This window comes from Saimiri boliviensis, chromosome 17, assembly GCF_048565385.1.
Source record: "Saimiri boliviensis isolate mSaiBol1 chromosome 17, mSaiBol1.pri, whole genome shotgun sequence".
Lineage (NCBI taxonomy): Eukaryota > Metazoa > Chordata > Mammalia > Primates > Cebidae > Saimiri > Saimiri boliviensis.
Genome location: NC_133465.1, coordinates 21,634,147 through 21,651,496, shown reverse-complemented (window position 1 = coordinate 21,651,496; position 17,350 = coordinate 21,634,147). Strand labels below are relative to the sequence as shown.

The 17,350-nt window shown below is 51.2% G+C and overlaps 1 protein-coding gene across 1 annotated transcript in view; it reads left to right on the top strand.

The window, feature by feature from the left end:
- Window positions 1-405: 405 nt before the first annotated feature.
- PITPNA (phosphatidylinositol transfer protein alpha) overlaps window positions 406-17,350 on the top strand; it is a 42,804-nt gene continuing 25,859 nt past the window's right edge. The window contains exons 1-4 of the mRNA XM_039475748.2: window positions 406-497; window positions 4,110-4,140; window positions 10,271-10,416; window positions 13,003-13,094. Of these exons, the coding sequence (XP_039331682.1) occupies window positions 478-497; window positions 4,110-4,140; window positions 10,271-10,416; window positions 13,003-13,094 (289 nt within the window). The 5' untranslated portion in view covers window positions 406-477. The remainder of the gene's footprint in view (window positions 498-4,109; window positions 4,141-10,270; window positions 10,417-13,002; window positions 13,095-17,350) is intronic.

Sequence of the window (17,350 nt, the reverse complement as noted above, 5' to 3'; positions counted from 1 at the left end):
GAGGCCCTCAGCCAGCACCCGCGTGCCTCAGCTGCGGCTCACACCCAGAGCCCCGACGGCCACCCGGCGTCTGCTCCGCTTCCTGCCGGCTCCGGCGCACGCCGCAAGGCCCCACCTAGAAACAGACGCCGGCGCCGCGGCCCATTTAAGGACGGAGGGGCGGGCCTGGCCGAGCCCCGCCCCCGTGACGTCAGCGCGCACAGCGGCGTGTGACGCTCTGGTTGCCGCAGAGACGCCCCGCCCCCGCGCGCCGCTGCGGAACCGGAGCTCCGGGCGGCGTCGGCAGCGGCGCGAGAGGCGACGAGGCCCGGGCGGCAGGAGCCGGCGCGGCGGGCGCGGCGGGCGCGGCGGGGACGGAACAGACCACGACGAAGGCGCGCAGGCTACCGGGCCGGGCCGGGCCACGGCGAGAGCGGCCGGCGGGCAGCGGGCGGGAGGCCGGGCGGGCCGCGGGCAGCCACCGAGCCGCGAAGCGACATGGTGCTGCTCAAGGAGTAGTGAGTGTCCAGCGGCCGCGCGGGAGCGGGAGGAGGAGGGTGGGGACGGCGGTGGCGCGGCGACGGAGCGGGGCCCGGATGCGCGGCCTCGAGGGGCGGGGGGCGCCGGGCATTAGGCGCCTGAGGCGGGGCCGGAGGGTACCCGGGCGGCAGCCCCTGAGGCGCGGACGGAGGGCACCCGAGGCGCTCGAAGGCCCGAGTAGACCGAGGCCGGGCCGGGCCCGAGGCGGGGTCGGGGGCGGCCGAGGGGACGCCGAGCGCTGGGACGGCTGCGGGGTCGCCTGCGCGGGCCGAGGGCGCGGGCTCCGCCGGGACTGCAGGCGGCGCTGAGAGGCCCCGGCGGGCGGAGGAGTCGGGGCCGCGGAGCCGCGGCGGGGACGGGCGGAGGCCGAACGGTCCTAGCCGAGAGCCTGGCGGGGGGCTCGGGGGCTCTGGGGCCGGGTGGGGAGGAGTGGCCGCCGTGGCCAGGGCTCCGGGGTGCTGGAAAGGGGACAGGGGCGGGCTGGGAACTGGGGACTCGGGTGACAGGGGAGGGTCTGAGGAGAGAGCAGGGGGGCTGAGATGGGGCCGGCGTGTCCGCGGCGCTCACGCAGCAGGTGCGGAAGAGGGCGCTTTGGGAACAGGCTTAGGAGGGACTTGGGGGCGCTCAGGTGAGGAGCCCAGAAAGCGCTGCGCAGGGTCGGGAGTGGTATGAGGGCTTCGTGGCGAGGGAGAGGCCGGGGGTGGCAGGTGCAGGCTGTCCCGGGGCGCGGCTGGGGACCAGTACCTGTTGGTGGAGACGGGGAGACCAGGGCAGGGCCAGCTTGTTAAAGTGATTCTCAGACCTGGTGCAGAGACATGGGTAACTCTTTGAGGAATGGAGGGGTCCACGACACGGTGAACTGAGGAGAGAGTTGTGAAGGGGCTGTGGAAGCTGTGGAGTAGTGAAGCAAGGGGTGCGTGGGAAACGGGTGACTTCTGGCAGGAATTGCAGGATGAAGGGTTTGCTCCTGAAATCCGGGGACTGGGTGACAGGCGGAGGCATTTGGAGTGCTAAACCTTTCGAGTACAAGATGACCCGTTGTGGAAGCTCAGGGTTCCAAGTAAACATTGCGGGTCATTTCTCCCCCCCCCCCAAAAGAGGAGAGGCTGGGTGTGTGTGTGGGTGTGTGTGTGTGCACGCATAGAATTTGCAGGGAAACTGCTTTCATGGAGGGAGGGCAGGTGGGCAGCGTAGGGCCAGAACCTCGGGAGCGGGAGAGGTTCAAATAGAGAGCAGCTCATGGGGCGCTCTGGCAGCCAGGCCAGGCCTGGAGAGGGCTCTTTCCGCTTCGGCTGCGAAGGCACTTTGACCGTCCCCACCAGGCTTGCTCCTTGGAGGCGTTTAGGACACTGAGGACATAGAGTAGTACTGGGGTAACAGAGGGAGCCGAGCCCCACACGTATCCCAGCTGAACTATTTTGAGGCCTCATCGCCTCTGTTTCTTAAGACATCCAGTCTGATGTTAATTCAGCCAGGGCTCAGAGCTGTTCCTGGTGAGGAGGAAGAACTTTAGAATGCCCACAGGAGAATGTGGTGCACTCTGGATTTGAATCTCCAGTGTCCAGACCGACAGGCTTTTCCCATTCTTCTGATCCTTTTTCCTGCTCCCAGATGAATCCTAGAATCCGTAGAAGTGTGTGGTTTTGAAGTGAAGGTCAAGCAGGGGAGGGGAACGACCCTTAGAAGAGATGAGTGAGGTTGGGAGAGAGGCCCTCCTTTCCCATTCTTTGTTCTCCTCCACTTGAAGCCTGCGAGGGAAAAGTCCAAGGTGCGGGACATGCAGAGCCTGCCTGGCATCCGTGTTTCCTTCCTGCCTGACTTGTGTCCTGTGTGTGCATCCCTGGGTGGGGACTGAGCGGGAGCAGGGGCATCCGAGGCACTTGGCCGTGGCTGCAGCGCTGCAGCTCTGGAAAGGGTGTGAGTGAAGGTCATGATAGAGCGAGCGCTGCTCCAGTGTCAGCCCGGCAGCGCCTCTGTGGCCCTGTCCTTTGCAATTGTACCCTATTGCTGTCGAAGTGGTTTTGCTCCTAAGGAGCAGGGCGGAATACCTGAGTGTGCAGCCAGAAGGGAAGCAGCCTCCGGGCATCCCGTCGGGAACTGGCTGATGCCATTCTCTTTTGGGATGAGACTTGGTGCCCTCCCAGCGTCTGCAGGTTGCCCCTGTTGACGTTTCCGACACGTCCTCTAGCAGGATTCTACCTAATTTGATTTCTGCAAAATCTTGGATATGATTTTTACTGCTGTTCTTGAAGATAAAAGGCTTATTGTTTTCTAGGAAGTTTCTTCTGAGGGTGCAGAAATTCTGGGCTCCAAGTTGGGAGTGTTTTTCTGCACGGTTGACTTTCTCTAATGGGAGGGGAGCGTCAGTGGCAGCACCCATTGAACGGGAGGCTTTCTGTTCCCTGAGTCGCTCTGGAGGAAGGGAGTTGGTAGCAGGCAGTTGAGACCAGGAGCCCATTTTGTTTCTTGCTGCTTTCCTGCTCGGTGCCTTGCCTTTCATGCGATCTTTTCCCCAGACCCTTCTGTGTCCTTCTTGCTTCCTGGGGGACCTTTGTGGAACTAGAAAACAGCTGTTTTCCAGCCTGGAGCAAGTAGCCTGCATGGCGAGCCCACTGCATCAGGAAGGCATGGCAGCTCATGCTGCACTAAGCACGCGAGACACAAAAGGACCCAGAGGGTTCCGGCAAGGGTCTGGGGACTGAGAGTCTAAGCTTGAGAACTGGCCTTACTTGTATGAGTGAAACCAAGGGTTTTTGTCTTAGCTCCCCAGCCTCACAGCTTTGAACTGGGGCTTGGCTGTTGGTCTGCATTACAAATACACGCCACCCAGAGAAGTGGCACCAGCCACGGCACCTTTGTGGGGTTTGGACCCCATGGAGACTTCGATGGCTACGGCTTCTCCATCAGGTTATTGCTGACGTCGCCAGCAGTTGGCGGTTATTGAGGTGGAAAAGAATAACGGAAAATGGTAATCGGGATTCCTCTGGACAGCTCCCGGAGGTCAGGACGTCTGTCGAAGGCCCTCTTGGTAGCCTCTTGGTAGCAGCTTGTCTTGTAGTATCCTGCTCCGGAGCAGAGGTGGTTGGTGCGCTTCTTAGTGTGGTTCCGGCTTCAAGCGGCTTGCTCCCTTCCTGGCCTTACCCCTGGAGGGCTGCTGTTGGGAGGTTGGGTCCACAGAAAGGGAAGTCACTAGGGCCTCTTCTTTGGGTCTGAATCCTCACCATGATAGGCCCTCCTGTGTTCACCTGTCTTACTAGACTCATTGGCAAGTCTTGTTTTGGGGACAAGTCATTGGGGAGTTTGGGTGAAGTTTATCATGCAGATGTCCAATTCCAGTCGTGAGGTCGAGGCCTGGGAAGTAGCTGGTGGGAGGACAGGTTTGGACTGAACCACAGGCTTCTAAGTGGGTGCCTCTGTGGCATGGAGGGACCCCTCCTCGGAGCACTCAGAGGGCCATTCTCTGCGGCCTGTTCGTCACTGAGTTTAGTGTCTTACACAGCAAAATGCTGACTGTTCAGGGATGATGGTTTAAAGAGCCTGGGGCAGATTGCACAGCCTAAAGTTGATACTCTCTTTTCCCTTTCTTATAGTCGAGTAATCCTGCCTGTGTCTGTAGATGAGGTAAGTCCTTTTACCTTCTGGTCCATATATTGTTTTCTTATTTGTTCTAACATACAGATTTCAACGTGAATTTTCCTGGTGCCACTTCCATTTGCAAAATGGCACTCACTTCGTAAGTTTGGGCAGCTGTGTGCAACCTGCCTCACGCTGTTGGCATGCTGGATGACTGAGTAGAGACTAAACCAGCCCCTTGTATATGCTGGGACTGTGCATGTTTGGGGACACTTTTTTTTTTTTTTTTTTTCAGAGACAGAGTCTCACTCTCACCCAGGTTGGAGTGCAGTGGCGTCATCTTGGCTCACTGCAGCCTCTGCCTCCTGGGTTCAAGAGATTCTCTTGCCTCAACCTCCCAAGTAGCTGAGATTACATGTGTGTGCCACCACACCTGGCTAAGTTTTGTATTTTTAGTAGAGATGGGGGTTTCGCTGTGTTGGCCAGGCTGGTCTCCCGACCTCAAGCGATCCATCCGCCTCAGCTTCCCAAAGTGTTGGGATGACACACGTCAGTCACTGTGCCTGGCCAGGGACACATTATTGATGGGATCAAGTGTGTGCTTTCTGGGACCTCCATGACTCTGCTGGCAAGTGCGCATGGCTCTCTCTGGTTGTGCAGCAAACCAGCAGGGCAGGAAATCTCTTGAGCCCTCCCTAGCCACGGTTGGTGACTGCTGGAGAGACCAAGACACAAAACCCTTCTTTTACGGAGGACAGGGAATAACAAATAAGTTTGGCTTGGCCTCTGTCCTTTTATGGTTCCTGGGTCTGACATCCTTGTATATGGGGATCTGGCAGCAGGATTTGCTGTAAGAACGTTCATAGGCCATGCTGACTCAGAGCCAGCCTCTTGGACAACAGAAGCTGTCACGGAGCCTCCCTTGTCTCACCCTTCCTCTGAACTTCCTCTACTCTCCTCTCCTGGGGCAGCCTCATTCTTTGCTCCTTTCTGAACACACAGCCCTACCCACCCCAGCTTCCAGTTAAACTTGAGTTTGGTGAGGCTCATCAGGCAGTATAGTGCCTCCAGTCACTGGGCTTCCTCTGTCTCCTGCAGTGTCAGCATGAAGCTCCGTGATAACTTCCACTCTGTTCCAAATATGAACTGGACCTTTGAAAAATGAAATTAGGCCAACACAACCTGCAGCACATTTAGCTGAGACAGACATCCAGGCTTGTTGGCCCCCAAGAGGGGTGGGCAGACATTGGCCCACTAAAGGGTTGCCTCCAGGGGTGGACTATGAATCTGATAAGAGCTGTGGGTACCTGGGGGAGGAGGCCAGAGGTAGGCTCTGATCATGATTTAGGGGTTCTGGGAAGGGCAGAAAAGAGAAAGGAGACAGGGGAACCTGGGAAAAAGAGGGAATGGTTAGTAGATGCACTGGTCCCTGTAGGTGTGGAGTGTACCTGGGACCTGAGAGGCGGGTGCCGCGGCTGACAGGTGTGGCTTGGAAGTGGTCTTGTTAACCCACCTGCTTTGGCCATGCTGTCTTTTTTTTTTTTAAACTTTATAATATTTCTTTTAAATAGTGGAGATAGGGTCTCACTGTGTTGTCCAGGCTGGTCTTGAACTCCTGGCCTCAAACAATCCTCCTACTTCAACGTCCCGGAGTGCTGGGATTACAGACGTCAACCACTGCACCCAGCCTGTGCTGTCTTTATTAAAAATAGCAAGTGACGATTTTCCAAACCAGAAGGCCAAGCAGGAGAGCCTAGCATGTCCCTTGCTCTGAAACTTAGCTCTTGGAGAGGTATCCGGTGATTTCCTCTCTGTGGTACAGGACAATCCCACCCCCATTGTTAGGAATATGTGCCCCAGGAACTCAGGATTTCCTCAGCATAGGGACTGGGATGAAGTGGATCCTTTTACAGGGATTTCTTGATGGAATGAGGGCTGGAGTGTGTCTGAGAAGGCTGCAGACCTGTCCCAGGGTGCCCTGTGGCTGCTCTCACAGTAAGGCTGAAGGGGCCAACACGCTGACCACTCATCGTGAGGCCAAGACTGGAAGGAAGGGGAACTTCCACCTTGAGGGCATCCACCCTTGGTGGGTTTTCGCCCGCAATGGTTTTTTTCCAGCATTGAGGAAGTGGTGGGGCAGAGATGGGTAATCAGAGCCTGAAGTTGAAGCAGAAGCTTGGGAAGTACGTGCTAATCGGGATTCAGCTGTCTGCCTCGTGGTGGGCAGCCCGTTCTCAGCAAGAAACCGTTGGCAAGAGAGTAGTACGTGGCCTGGCCAGGGTGGAAGGGGAGCGTCCTTTCAGAGGATCCGAAAAATCCTGGAGGGGAAGGCCAAAGAAGAAACGAGGAATCATCAGCCTTCTCAGAATCTTTATCAATCACCCCATCCTGACTCACAGTTCCTGTGGGAACAGCCCAGCATCATGTGACTGGCGGGTTCACTTCCTAAATTGGAGGCCACTACTTGAGGCCTTTGCAGTGTTCTGATTTAGGGAAAGTGAAGAAAGAGAAGGTCATGCCCCTGTAATCATTCTGATGGCCTGCATCAATATTTTGGGAACAGAATTAGCTTCTGGCTGGCCAGAGTGTCCATGCATTCTGCAGCAGAGCAAGACAGTCCTGGGTGTTTGGCATGGGTGTGCCTCCAGTGCTTCCTGGCTCAGGTCGGCCCGCCCTCTGCTTCGGGCAGGGCTGTTTTACTTCTTGTTTCCAGAGATACGTGACACCGTTCCCCCTCTGGTACCCAGCCTGATGGGGCCATTGGCTGGGACCAAAACTGTACTTCTTTTTTTTCTTTTTTGAGATGAAGTCACACCCTGTTGCCCAGGCTGGAGTGCAGTGGTGAGATCTTGGCTCACTGCAACCTCTGCCTCCCAGATTCAGGTGATTGTCCTACCTCAGCATCCCAAGTAGCTGGCAGTACAGGCAGCCAACAGCCATCATGCCCTGCTAACTCTTGTATTTTTGGTAGAGACGGGGTTTCACCATGTTGGTCAGGCTGGTCTTAAATCCTGACCTCTTGTGCTGCATAAAATCCATGTTTAAGAACCAAAAATAAAAATAAAAATAAAAATAAATAAATCCTGACCTCTGGTGATCAGCCGGCCTCGGCTTCCGAAAGTGTTGGGATTACAGACGTGAGCTACTGCGCCTGGCCCCTAACTATACTGTTTTTTAATGATGTGTTTCATGTCAGTATTTCAGGCCTACCCACTGTGCTCCCTCTCTCAGATTGCCAAAGTGATGGAGTCTCTGTTTTTCTGAGTTGAATGGCTTAGTTCTTTGGGACAAGCAAACAAATCTCAAGAGCAGGGAGCATCTTTGTAGGTCAGAGGAGGCTGGAGGCCCAGTCTTCTTGGGGATTTTAAAAAATCTGATTTAATGTTCTGACCCCCCCACTCCTGTCTCCACCCCATCTGAGTCTGGCTGCTTTCCCAGGGTGCAGAGCAGCTATGCCGAAAGGAGCTCTGTAACATGAAAAGCGCCCTTCACTTGCAGCTTGTGCAGGCCAGTCTTGCTTACCCCTTGAGATGAACAAAACTGCCTTCACTTGTCTCATTGGGATTAAAGGATCAGAATATCAAGAGAGATTAAAGGGGGAAGATGCCAGCCAGCAGGCTGATCCTCTTAGAACCTGCCCTCTGATTCCTGCAGCTGAAGAGAAACCAAATGAAGGCGATTAGTCTCTGCCTGGGGGCCCCCTTCCCAAGTGGCATTGCTAGCCAGCAACCTTGTCTCCTCCACCAGACCCTCTCCCCAGCTGCCTTTTAGGATTGCTAAGTCAGTGGTTAGATGTTCTTACTACTCTTCTCTGAAACGAAGCTACTGCTCCTCCATAGGCATCCCTGGCTCAGCCCAGCCTTGACCCACTTGATGGGTTTTCATGTGTGCCTAGCTGGATGGTGGACTGGGAAAGGCACAGGGACAGTTTGCGGCTCCAGGCAGGCATTGAGGCAGCCCTTGCTTAGGATTAGCAAGGTCGAGGTGCCTGGCTTCCACCCAGATGCTCCTCTTTATGGATTTCACTGAGCCTTGGTTGCTTGCCTGGGCCTTTTCATGAATTTTGCTCTGGATTTTTGCTTTGAAAGTTAGGGCTCTTTCAGCTTTGTGGTGAGCAGTGAATTTTCCTGGTCCTCTGCTTCACTTTCCAGATTTTGCCCAGAAATTTCCCTGCAGTGCTTAGAAAGCTGCCTGGAAGAGCAGGTTTCTAAGTTTGAGGTGAAGCAGCTCTGGAAGCTGCCTCTGTTCCTTGGTGTTACAAGCAGTGATTTATGTGGCAGCTGCATAGACATACAGGCTGTCCATTTTATTCTCAAAGAAAAAAACCGGGCACCTGTAATCTCAGCTGCTCAGGAGGCTCAGGCAGGAGAATCAGTTGAACTCGGAGGTTATGGTGAGCTGAGATCGCGCCACTGCACTCCAGCCTGGTCAACAGAGCAAAACTTTGTCTCATAAAAGAAACACCCTTGCCTTTCCCCCTGGGAGTACCAGGCATTGGGGGAGAGGGCACAGAGGGTGAGGAAACCCCTTATCTCCCCTGCCCTCTCAGCATATGGGGGTCCAGGCCCTTTTTTCCTGTTTCTCACATCCCCTAAGCTGTCATGCCTAATTGGATCTGGCAGTGATAGGAATGATGAGTTCCTTGGTATAGACATGACTTCCTGCATTAAACATTGCTGTTCATTTTCTTTTCACCTTGTTTCCCCTTCTGTACAGCTTCTCTCAGAGAGAAGGCAGCAGGGCTAAGCCTGGGCACTGCCCAGGTCATCAGCCCTAACGGAGCCATTCTGACAGGGTCAGAAGAGGCCAATAATCTTGACGGTGACTTGATAGGGTGGCATGTGACCCAAATAAAGGAAAACCAGGCTTTTGCCATGTAGTAAGTGCCAGCACAGAGGGCGTACCCAGCTGGCACAGGCTGTGGGCTAGGAATCTGAAATATCTCATTCGGGAAGCAGGAATACTTGCTTCGGCCCCAGCAGGAACCTGGAAAGTGTCAAAGAAGTTTAATTGCCTCAAAGAGCTGCTTTGGGGGTGAGGAGAGGCCTGACACTAGAGAAGAAGCAAGTAGATGAGCCAGCTTTGCAATAGAGGTTGTGGAGCTCACAGAGCCCTGAGCACCCTTCTTTGACAAGAAATCATGTCTTAGGGTCTGTTTAAATGAGTGAGAACAAGTGATTTCTGGCAACCAACCCAGATCTTACGGGGTCTTAATACCAGAAGCAGGTTCAGCACAAAAGCTCCTTTGGATTCTAATCTGTTTTCTGCATGGTGGTATGAGGTTAAGTAGATTCACCTGCCTCTTTAAATCCCGTTGTATTGGCTGGGAGCGGTGGCTCATGCTTATAATCTCAGCACTTTGGGAGGCCAAGGTGCACTTCAGAACAGGAGTTTGAGACCAGCCTGGGCAATATAGCAAGATCCTGTCTCTACCAAAAAAATTAGTAAATAAATGAAAATAAAAATAAACCCTGATGGGCTGGATGTGGGGGCTCACGCTCGTAATCCCAGCACTGTGGGAGACCAAGGTGGGTGGATCACAAGGTCAGGAGTTCAAGACCAGCCTCGCCAAGATGGTGAAACCCTGTCTCTTAAAAAACACATAAGTAGGCCGGGCGCAGTGGCTCAAGCCTGTAATCCCAGCACTTTGGGAGGCCGAGGCGGGTGGATCACGAGGTCAAGAGATCGAGACCATCCCGGTCAACATGGTGAAACCCTGTCTCTACTAAAAATACAAAAAATTAGCTGGGCGTGGTGGCGCGTGCCTGTAATCCCAGCTACTCAGGAGGCTGAGACAGGAGAATTGCCTGAACCCAGGAGGCGGAGGTTGCGGTGAGCCGAGATCGCGCCATTGCACTCCAGCCTGGGTAACAAGAGCGAAACTCCGTCTCAAAAAAAAAAAAAAAAAAAAACAAACCACATAAGTAAATAAATAAACCCTGATGGATGATGTGGAAATGAGAAGGATGAAATTAAAGATACCTGATGGGTATATAGGCCATGAAGCGGCGCTCAGTTGCTTTGAGTGGATTTGGCCAAGGCCTAATGTCAAATTCCAAAATGAGCCCCTGAGTGAGGAGCCCCCAGTGTGATCTCTTTCCACAGTTACAGCGCTGAATTCTGTGGAACTGCTGAGAAGACTCCGTGTTGAGAATAACACCTGTCTCTGTTCCTTCAGTATCAAGTAGGGCAGTTGTATTCTGTGGCTGAGGCCAGTAAAAATGAAACTGGTGGTGGTGAAGGCGTGGAGGTCCTGGTGAATGAACCCTACGAGAAGGATGGTGAGAAAGGCCAGTACACGCACAAGATCTACCACCTGCAGAGGTACGTGGCCCGGCAGCAGGCCAGACGATGGCCTTGGGTGGAGGTGGCGACAGTGGCTAATTGTAGTGTTTCCAAGTTACTAGCTGGTTGCTCAGGTTGCTTTTGTGTAAGTGAGTGTGTGTGTGTGTAAATGAATGTTACTTCCTTTATTGTTTTATATAGATGGGATTATACTAATTGTCATAACGATTAATGTTAATAGTTATATACTAACTATGTAAATGTTATACTAACATTTATGTAGATGGGAATATACTATTTTTTCTCTTTTATGACTTATCATGGTGCCTCTCAACTTACTCTGCCTCAGTCTTTAGGTTAGGGTACATGGAGTATTCATAGTATCATCATACATAGTATCATTCAGAGTACCGTGTGGCACAGATGTTCTGTGAGTGATCTAACCCGCCTCTCTTGATGCGTATTTGTAGTATACATAGTATTCTTAGTACCCTGTGGCACAGATGTGCTGTACATGGTCTAACCCTCCTCTCTTGATGCGTATTTGTAGTATAGTACCGTGTGGCACAGATGTGCTGAGTGGTCTAACCCTCCACTCTTTATGCATATTTTTAGTTATTTCCAGATGCTGACATAATCGAGTAAAACTCCTGTATAAATCATCTCATGTACTTGTATGTGCACATCTTTAGCAAATATTTCTAAAATTGAATTCCTAGAATTGCTGGGCTGGTAGTATTTTAAATTCTGATACTGTGAAATAAGTTGCCAGAGAAATTTTTGGCACCTCTCTTTGGATCAAAGGCATCCATATTTTTAAATAAAGCTTGAACTGATTTGTGTACTGAAATCCATATCAAACTACACAAATTTGCTGCATCCCTAACCAAAATAGTAATATTTCAGTAAACTATGAGCGGACCCACAGGCCGTTGATGATATTAATCACACATCAGCTTGAATGGAAGTCAAACCAAGCTAGTTTTAGAAACTATCCAGAGCTGGGGAAGGTAAACCTGAGTCTTTTTTAAAAATTGTGATAAAGTACACATAACATAAAATTCACCATTTTAACCATTTTGAAGTATACAGTTCAGTAACAAGTACATCCACACTGCTGTGAAACTGAAACCTGAATCTTAAGTTCTAGTCTCAAAACTGAACTAAAATCAGTTTACTTTCATTTGGTAAAAGCCCTACTTCATTGTGGTCTGTCACTTTGATGGTATAAAAGTGCTCATCCCAGAGGGGTCCAGGACCCTCAGTGCTGGGGAGGGAGGAGAACAGCACTGTGCAGTGAGGAGGAATGCCACCATCACCTGGACTCCTCACCAGTACACCCTTCCTCCATGTGGGGAGGAATCCCACCATCACCCGGACTCCTCACCAGTACACCCTTCCTCTCTATGGGGAGGAATCCCACCATCACCCGCACTCCTCACCAATACATTTTTTCTCCGTGTGGGGAGGAATCCCACCGTCTCCCGGACTCCTCACCAATGCATTTTTCCTCTGTGTCTCCTTTTGCCCCTCCTCTGGTATTTGTATTTCCTAAAGAGAATTTTGAAAAGAGATGGTGAAGTTGGCATTTTAGGTAGAAGGGACTGAATGTTTGCTTAAGACTATGGTGGTCCAACCAAAGTGACAGAGACGAGGCCTCTACATAGAAAAGACGGGCCTGGCCAGGCGCAGTGACTCACACCTGTAATCCCAACACTTCAGAAGGCAGAGGCAGGCAGATCATGTCAGGAGTTCAAGAGCCTCCTGGCCAATGTGAAAAACCCCATCTCTACTAAAAATACAAAAATTAGCTGGATGTGGTGGTGCTTGCCTGTAGTCCCAGCTACTCAGGAGGCTAAGGCAGGAGAATCACTTGAACCCAGGAAACGGAGGTTGCAGTGAACGGAGATCGCACCACTGCACTCCAGCCTGGGGGACAGAGCGAGACTCCATCTAAAAAAAAGCAAGGAAAAGGAACATATGTACCATTTTACTTTTTAAAAATTTTTCTAAATGTTTTCCTACTCTGGTAATTTAAACCACTTACCTGGGGGGGGAGGGGGAAAGGCTGGGGGAGGCGCTTATCCTATACATATTGTTCTGTAACCTGAGATAAGAATTGAGTAGAAGAAAATCTTTTGTCCTGGGAGGCAAATGGTTTGAGGCCCTCCTGGCCTCTCAGAACTGATACAGCAGATCAGACAATCCTGGATCCTGTATTCTAAGTTAGCCATCACCCTGGCCCGTAAACCTAGGCTGGTACTTGCTTGGAGGCATTCCCTCTGTGTGTTTTCCTTGCACCGTGTAGTGTAACGCCCTGGGCCCAGCAAGCTCTGGAAAAAGGTGCCATGCTGATGGGAGGGGTGATAGGCCACAGCAGGGAGCCTGGGATCCCCTGTGCTGTCCTGTTTCTGGTGGCTGATGGAGCACAGGTGGGTGCGTGCTAGGATCCAGCCAAGGTGGGGCTTCAGGCTCTGACAGGTAACTTCTCACACCCACTAGTAGCCTGCTTATCTCATGGAAACTTGCTTGTCAACTCCCCATGAAGAAGCTGGATCTGAAAAGCCTGTTGTGTCTTCCTCTCTTCCATTTCTCTTTATAACCCTTTTTTCCCCCACACTGTAGCAAAGTACCCACGTTTGTCCGAATGCTGGCCCCAGAGGGAGCCCTGAATATACATGAAAAAGCATGGAATGCCTATCCTTACTGCAGAACTGGTGAGTGCAGACTTGGCTGAAGGCTGGAGCTGGGGCCCAGGTGGACAGGGTGTGGACAGATCGTCCGGGCTGGGGATGCGGCAGGGCTCTGTGTCCCACCTGCATTCTCCAGGTTAGGTAAAGGAGTAGGCGGGGAACCCTCCAAGCTGATGGTGAGTATCAGTGCTGTCCAGCACGACTTGGTGAACAGTAGGGTAGTCATGGCCTGAGAGCACAGAACCAACTCTTTTGCTTGGGGATGCTATAATAATTCTGATTGTTGTGATTGATTATAAATTTTAGTATATTTTCCTAGTCGTTTGTATTAGTATTTGTATTTATTTATTTATTTTTGGAGACAGAGTTGCTCTGTTTTCCGGGCTGGAGTGTGATGGCGTGATCTTGGCTCACTGCAGCCTCTGCCTCCTGGGGTCAAGCTATTCTGCTGCCTTAGCCTCCCGAGTAGCTGGGACTGCAGGCACACACCGCCACACCTGGCTAACTTTTTGTATTTTAGTAGAGACAGGGTTTCACTGTCTTGCCCAGGCTGGTCTCGAACGCCTGACCTCAGGCAGTCTACCTACCTCAGGCTCCCAAAATGTTGGGATTACAGGTGTGAGCCACCGTGCCTGGCCTCTAGTCGTTTTTAAAAGAACACACACACACACACAATCTCCAGACAAATTTTTTTTTTTTTTTTTTTTTTTTTTTTTTTTTTTGAGATGGAGTCTTGCTCTTTTGCCCAGGCTGAAGAGCAATGGCGTGATCTCGGCTCACCGCAACCTCTGCCTCCTGGGTTCAAGTGATTCTCCTGCCTCAGTCTCCCGAGTAGCTGGGATTACAGGCGCGCACCACCACACCCGGCTAATTCTGTATTTTTAGTAGAGACGGGGTTTCTCTGTGTTGGTCAGGCTGGTCTTGAACTCCCAGTCTCAGGTGATCTGCCTGCCTCGGCCTCCGAAAGTACTGGGATTATAGAGCCACTGCGCCGAGCCTTTTTTGTTTGGTTGGTTGTGTTTTGTTTTGTTTCATTTTGTTTTGAGATGGAGCCTGGCTCTTGTTGCCCAGGCTGGAGTGCAGTGGCGCCATCTCAGCTCACTGCAACCTCTGCCTCCTGGGTTCAAGTGATTCTTGTGCCTCAGCCACACAAGTAGCTGGAATTACGTGTCACTACGCCCAGCTACCTTTCGTATTTTTAGTAGAGACGGAGTTTTACCACGTTGGCCAGGCTGGTCTCGAACTCCTGATTTCAAGTGATCCACCCCCCTTCTGCCTCCCAAAATCCTGAGATTACTAATATGATTACTAATTTTTTCATTGCTTTTGTGTGTGTGTATGAAAGAGACAGGGTTTCACCCTGTTGTTCAAGCTGGTGTGTACTGGCACAGTCACAGCTTATTGCAGCCTTAACCTCCCAGGCACAAGTGATCCTTCCACCTCAGCTTCCCAAATAGCTGGGACTATAGGTGTGTACCATCATGCCTGGCTAGTTTTTGTATTTTTTGTTTTGTTTTGTTTTTGTTTTGAGTGATGGGGTCTCACCGTGTTGCACAGGCTGGTCTCAAACTCCCGGGCTCAAGCAGTGCTCCCCACTTTGGCCTCACAGAGTGGTGGGATTATAGGTATGAACCACCGTGCCTGGCCTAAATTTCTAATTTTTCTTCATCAAATGGAGAACATTATCTCTGTCACTAGGGTGTCTAGTATTTTTTTTTTAATTTGTAGTAGTGCATAGTATTCCATCATATGAATGAAATGTGGTTTATACTGGAACAGCATGTTCTGTAGTTGAGGATAGGAGTGGAATTATTAATCTCTGCCAGTTCCTGCATAGAGTTTCCGGAAAGGAGAGGAAAGATTTGAACCTTCACAGAGAACTTTCTGTTCTAGTCCAGACATTCTTGGATTTCTTTTCAGTGATTCAGATTCTTAGCTTTCCAAGATTCCTAGGTTTCCAGAGCCATCTAGGAATAGACCTCTTGGGAGGGTCTAAGCTGGTTCTGATTCATAACCCTGGGGGGTCCCGAGAGGTCCCCTGGAACTTGGCTGAGGTGGGTGAGCTTTCCTCCTGCCAGCGTCCATGTGGGGGTGTGGACAGTGTTGGGCGATGGGTCCTCCCTGCAGCCTCTGCTTACCTGGACTCCTTCACCTGCTTTATTTGTTGGACCTGGCCCTCCCTAGAGTCTTATCTGATGAGGATGTGATCCTTCTGTGACGCATATCACCCTTATCCTGTGGACTGGACTTTGGGAATGACTGAAATCCGGAATGCAGGGTCATTGTTCTTTCCAACCCTCAGTGGCCTTCACAGGTTCAAGGACCTTATATCAGGAGATGCACAGTCATTGGTGGGATCTGGGGTGTGTAACCTTTAAAGCTTTATTGCTGTAGCTGAAAATGCAGACATCCTACTCCCTAAGTTAAGTTATTGGAAATGAGGCATGCATACGTGTTCTTAAAAGACAGTATGCAGTGTGGCTGGGTGTGTCTGGTCTGGGGCCAAAGGTGGATTTTTTTGTCTGAGAGAGTTGCAGTGAGAGTGAGCATGCGTTGCAAGAACCATAGCAACTTGGCATAAAGGAGGCCAGCAGATAGCGTGCACACCTCTTGCCAACTGAGAGATGCCACTGTTCTCTGTGTAATTCTGGGGAGAGGACTGCAGCTGACACAGGCATCTTTCTGCACGCTAAATGTTAGCTCACATGTTGATCCTTAGCCAGAAGAAAAAGAAAAACACAGTTTCTGTATCAGTTCCATGCGCTAACTGATTGCACCACTGGAGCTCCACTAGAAGAATGTAATTTCTAAATATTTCGTGAAGACAGGGAGTAGGGGGAAGGCATGAGGCACGTATGCATGCCCCATTTCTTCAGTAGGGGCTGACCTCGCATTCAGGATACAACTTCACACAGAATGGATATGTTGAATCTTAGATCTGTTCAGTTAGACACTTGCTCTTTTAAAATAAGAGAGACAGACAGGCAAGGAAGGCTGCTTTCCACTTCCCTCTGGGGGCTGATGGGGGAGAGGGTATCAGCTGAGATGTCTTAGCTTGGCCTCAGTAGATCAAAGTTTGAAGTAAGCTAGATAAAGGAGCATGAAGTAAAATACCCTGTGCCTTTTGGGAGGTTTATTCTCCTTATTCTGAGTGGAATGAAAACACATTGGGAATACCCTAGTAGTTATCAGCCTTGCTGTTCTCTTAGCTTGTTTCCCTCACTCTTTCCCTGGAAGCTGATGGCTTGGAAAGTGAGCAGAGGGTCAGATCAGAGTTGGTCTGTGAATGAATGAAAGTGGGAAAAGGAAAAGAAAGTTTGTTTCCTTCCATCTCTCCCTGGAGCCATAGTCCTCAGCTCCATACATACAGTATTGCTAAGCCATGCTTTTATTTATTTATTTATTTATTTATTTTTTGAGGTGGAGTCTCACTTTTATTGCTCAGGCTGGAATGCAGTGGTGTGATCTCAGCTTACTGCAACCTCCGCCTCCTGGGTTCAAGCAGTTCTCCTACCTCAGCCTTCTGAGTAGCTGGGACTACAGGCACCCACGACCATGCCCAGCTAATTTTTGTATATTTAGTAGAGATGGGGTTTCACCATGTTGGCCAAGCTGGTCTCAAACTCCTGACTAATGTCAGGTGATCTACCCACCTCCACCTCTGAAAGTGCTGGGATTACAGGCGTGAGCCACTATACCCAGTCCTGCCATACTTTTTAAATGCCTTGTTAGTGCCAGGCGTGGTAATCCCAGCACTTTGGGAGGCTGGGGTGGGTGGATCACCTGAGGCTGCAAGTTTGAGACCAGCCTGACCAACATGGAGAAACCCCATCTCTACTAAAAATACAAAAAATTAGCTCAGCATAGTGGCGCATGCCTGTAATCCCAGGCACTCGGGAGGCTGAGGCAGGAGAATTGAACCCGGGAGGAGGAGGTTGCAGTGAGCTGAGTGTGCACCTTTGCATTCCAGCCTGAGCAACAAGAGCGAAACTCCATCTCAAAAAAAAAAAAAAAAAAAAAATGCAGGCCGGCATAGTGGCTCATGCCTGTAATCCCAGCACTTTGAGAGGCCGAGGAGGGCTGATCATGAGGTCAGGCATTCAAGACCAGCCTGGCCAACGTGGTGAAACACCATCTCTACTAAAAATATAAAAATTAGCTGGGCATGGTGGCGCATGCCTGTAATCCCAGCTACTCAGGAGGCTGAGACAGAACTGCTTGAACTGGGACCCGGGAGGTGGAGGTTGTAGTGAGCTGAGATTGTGCCACTGAACAGTAGC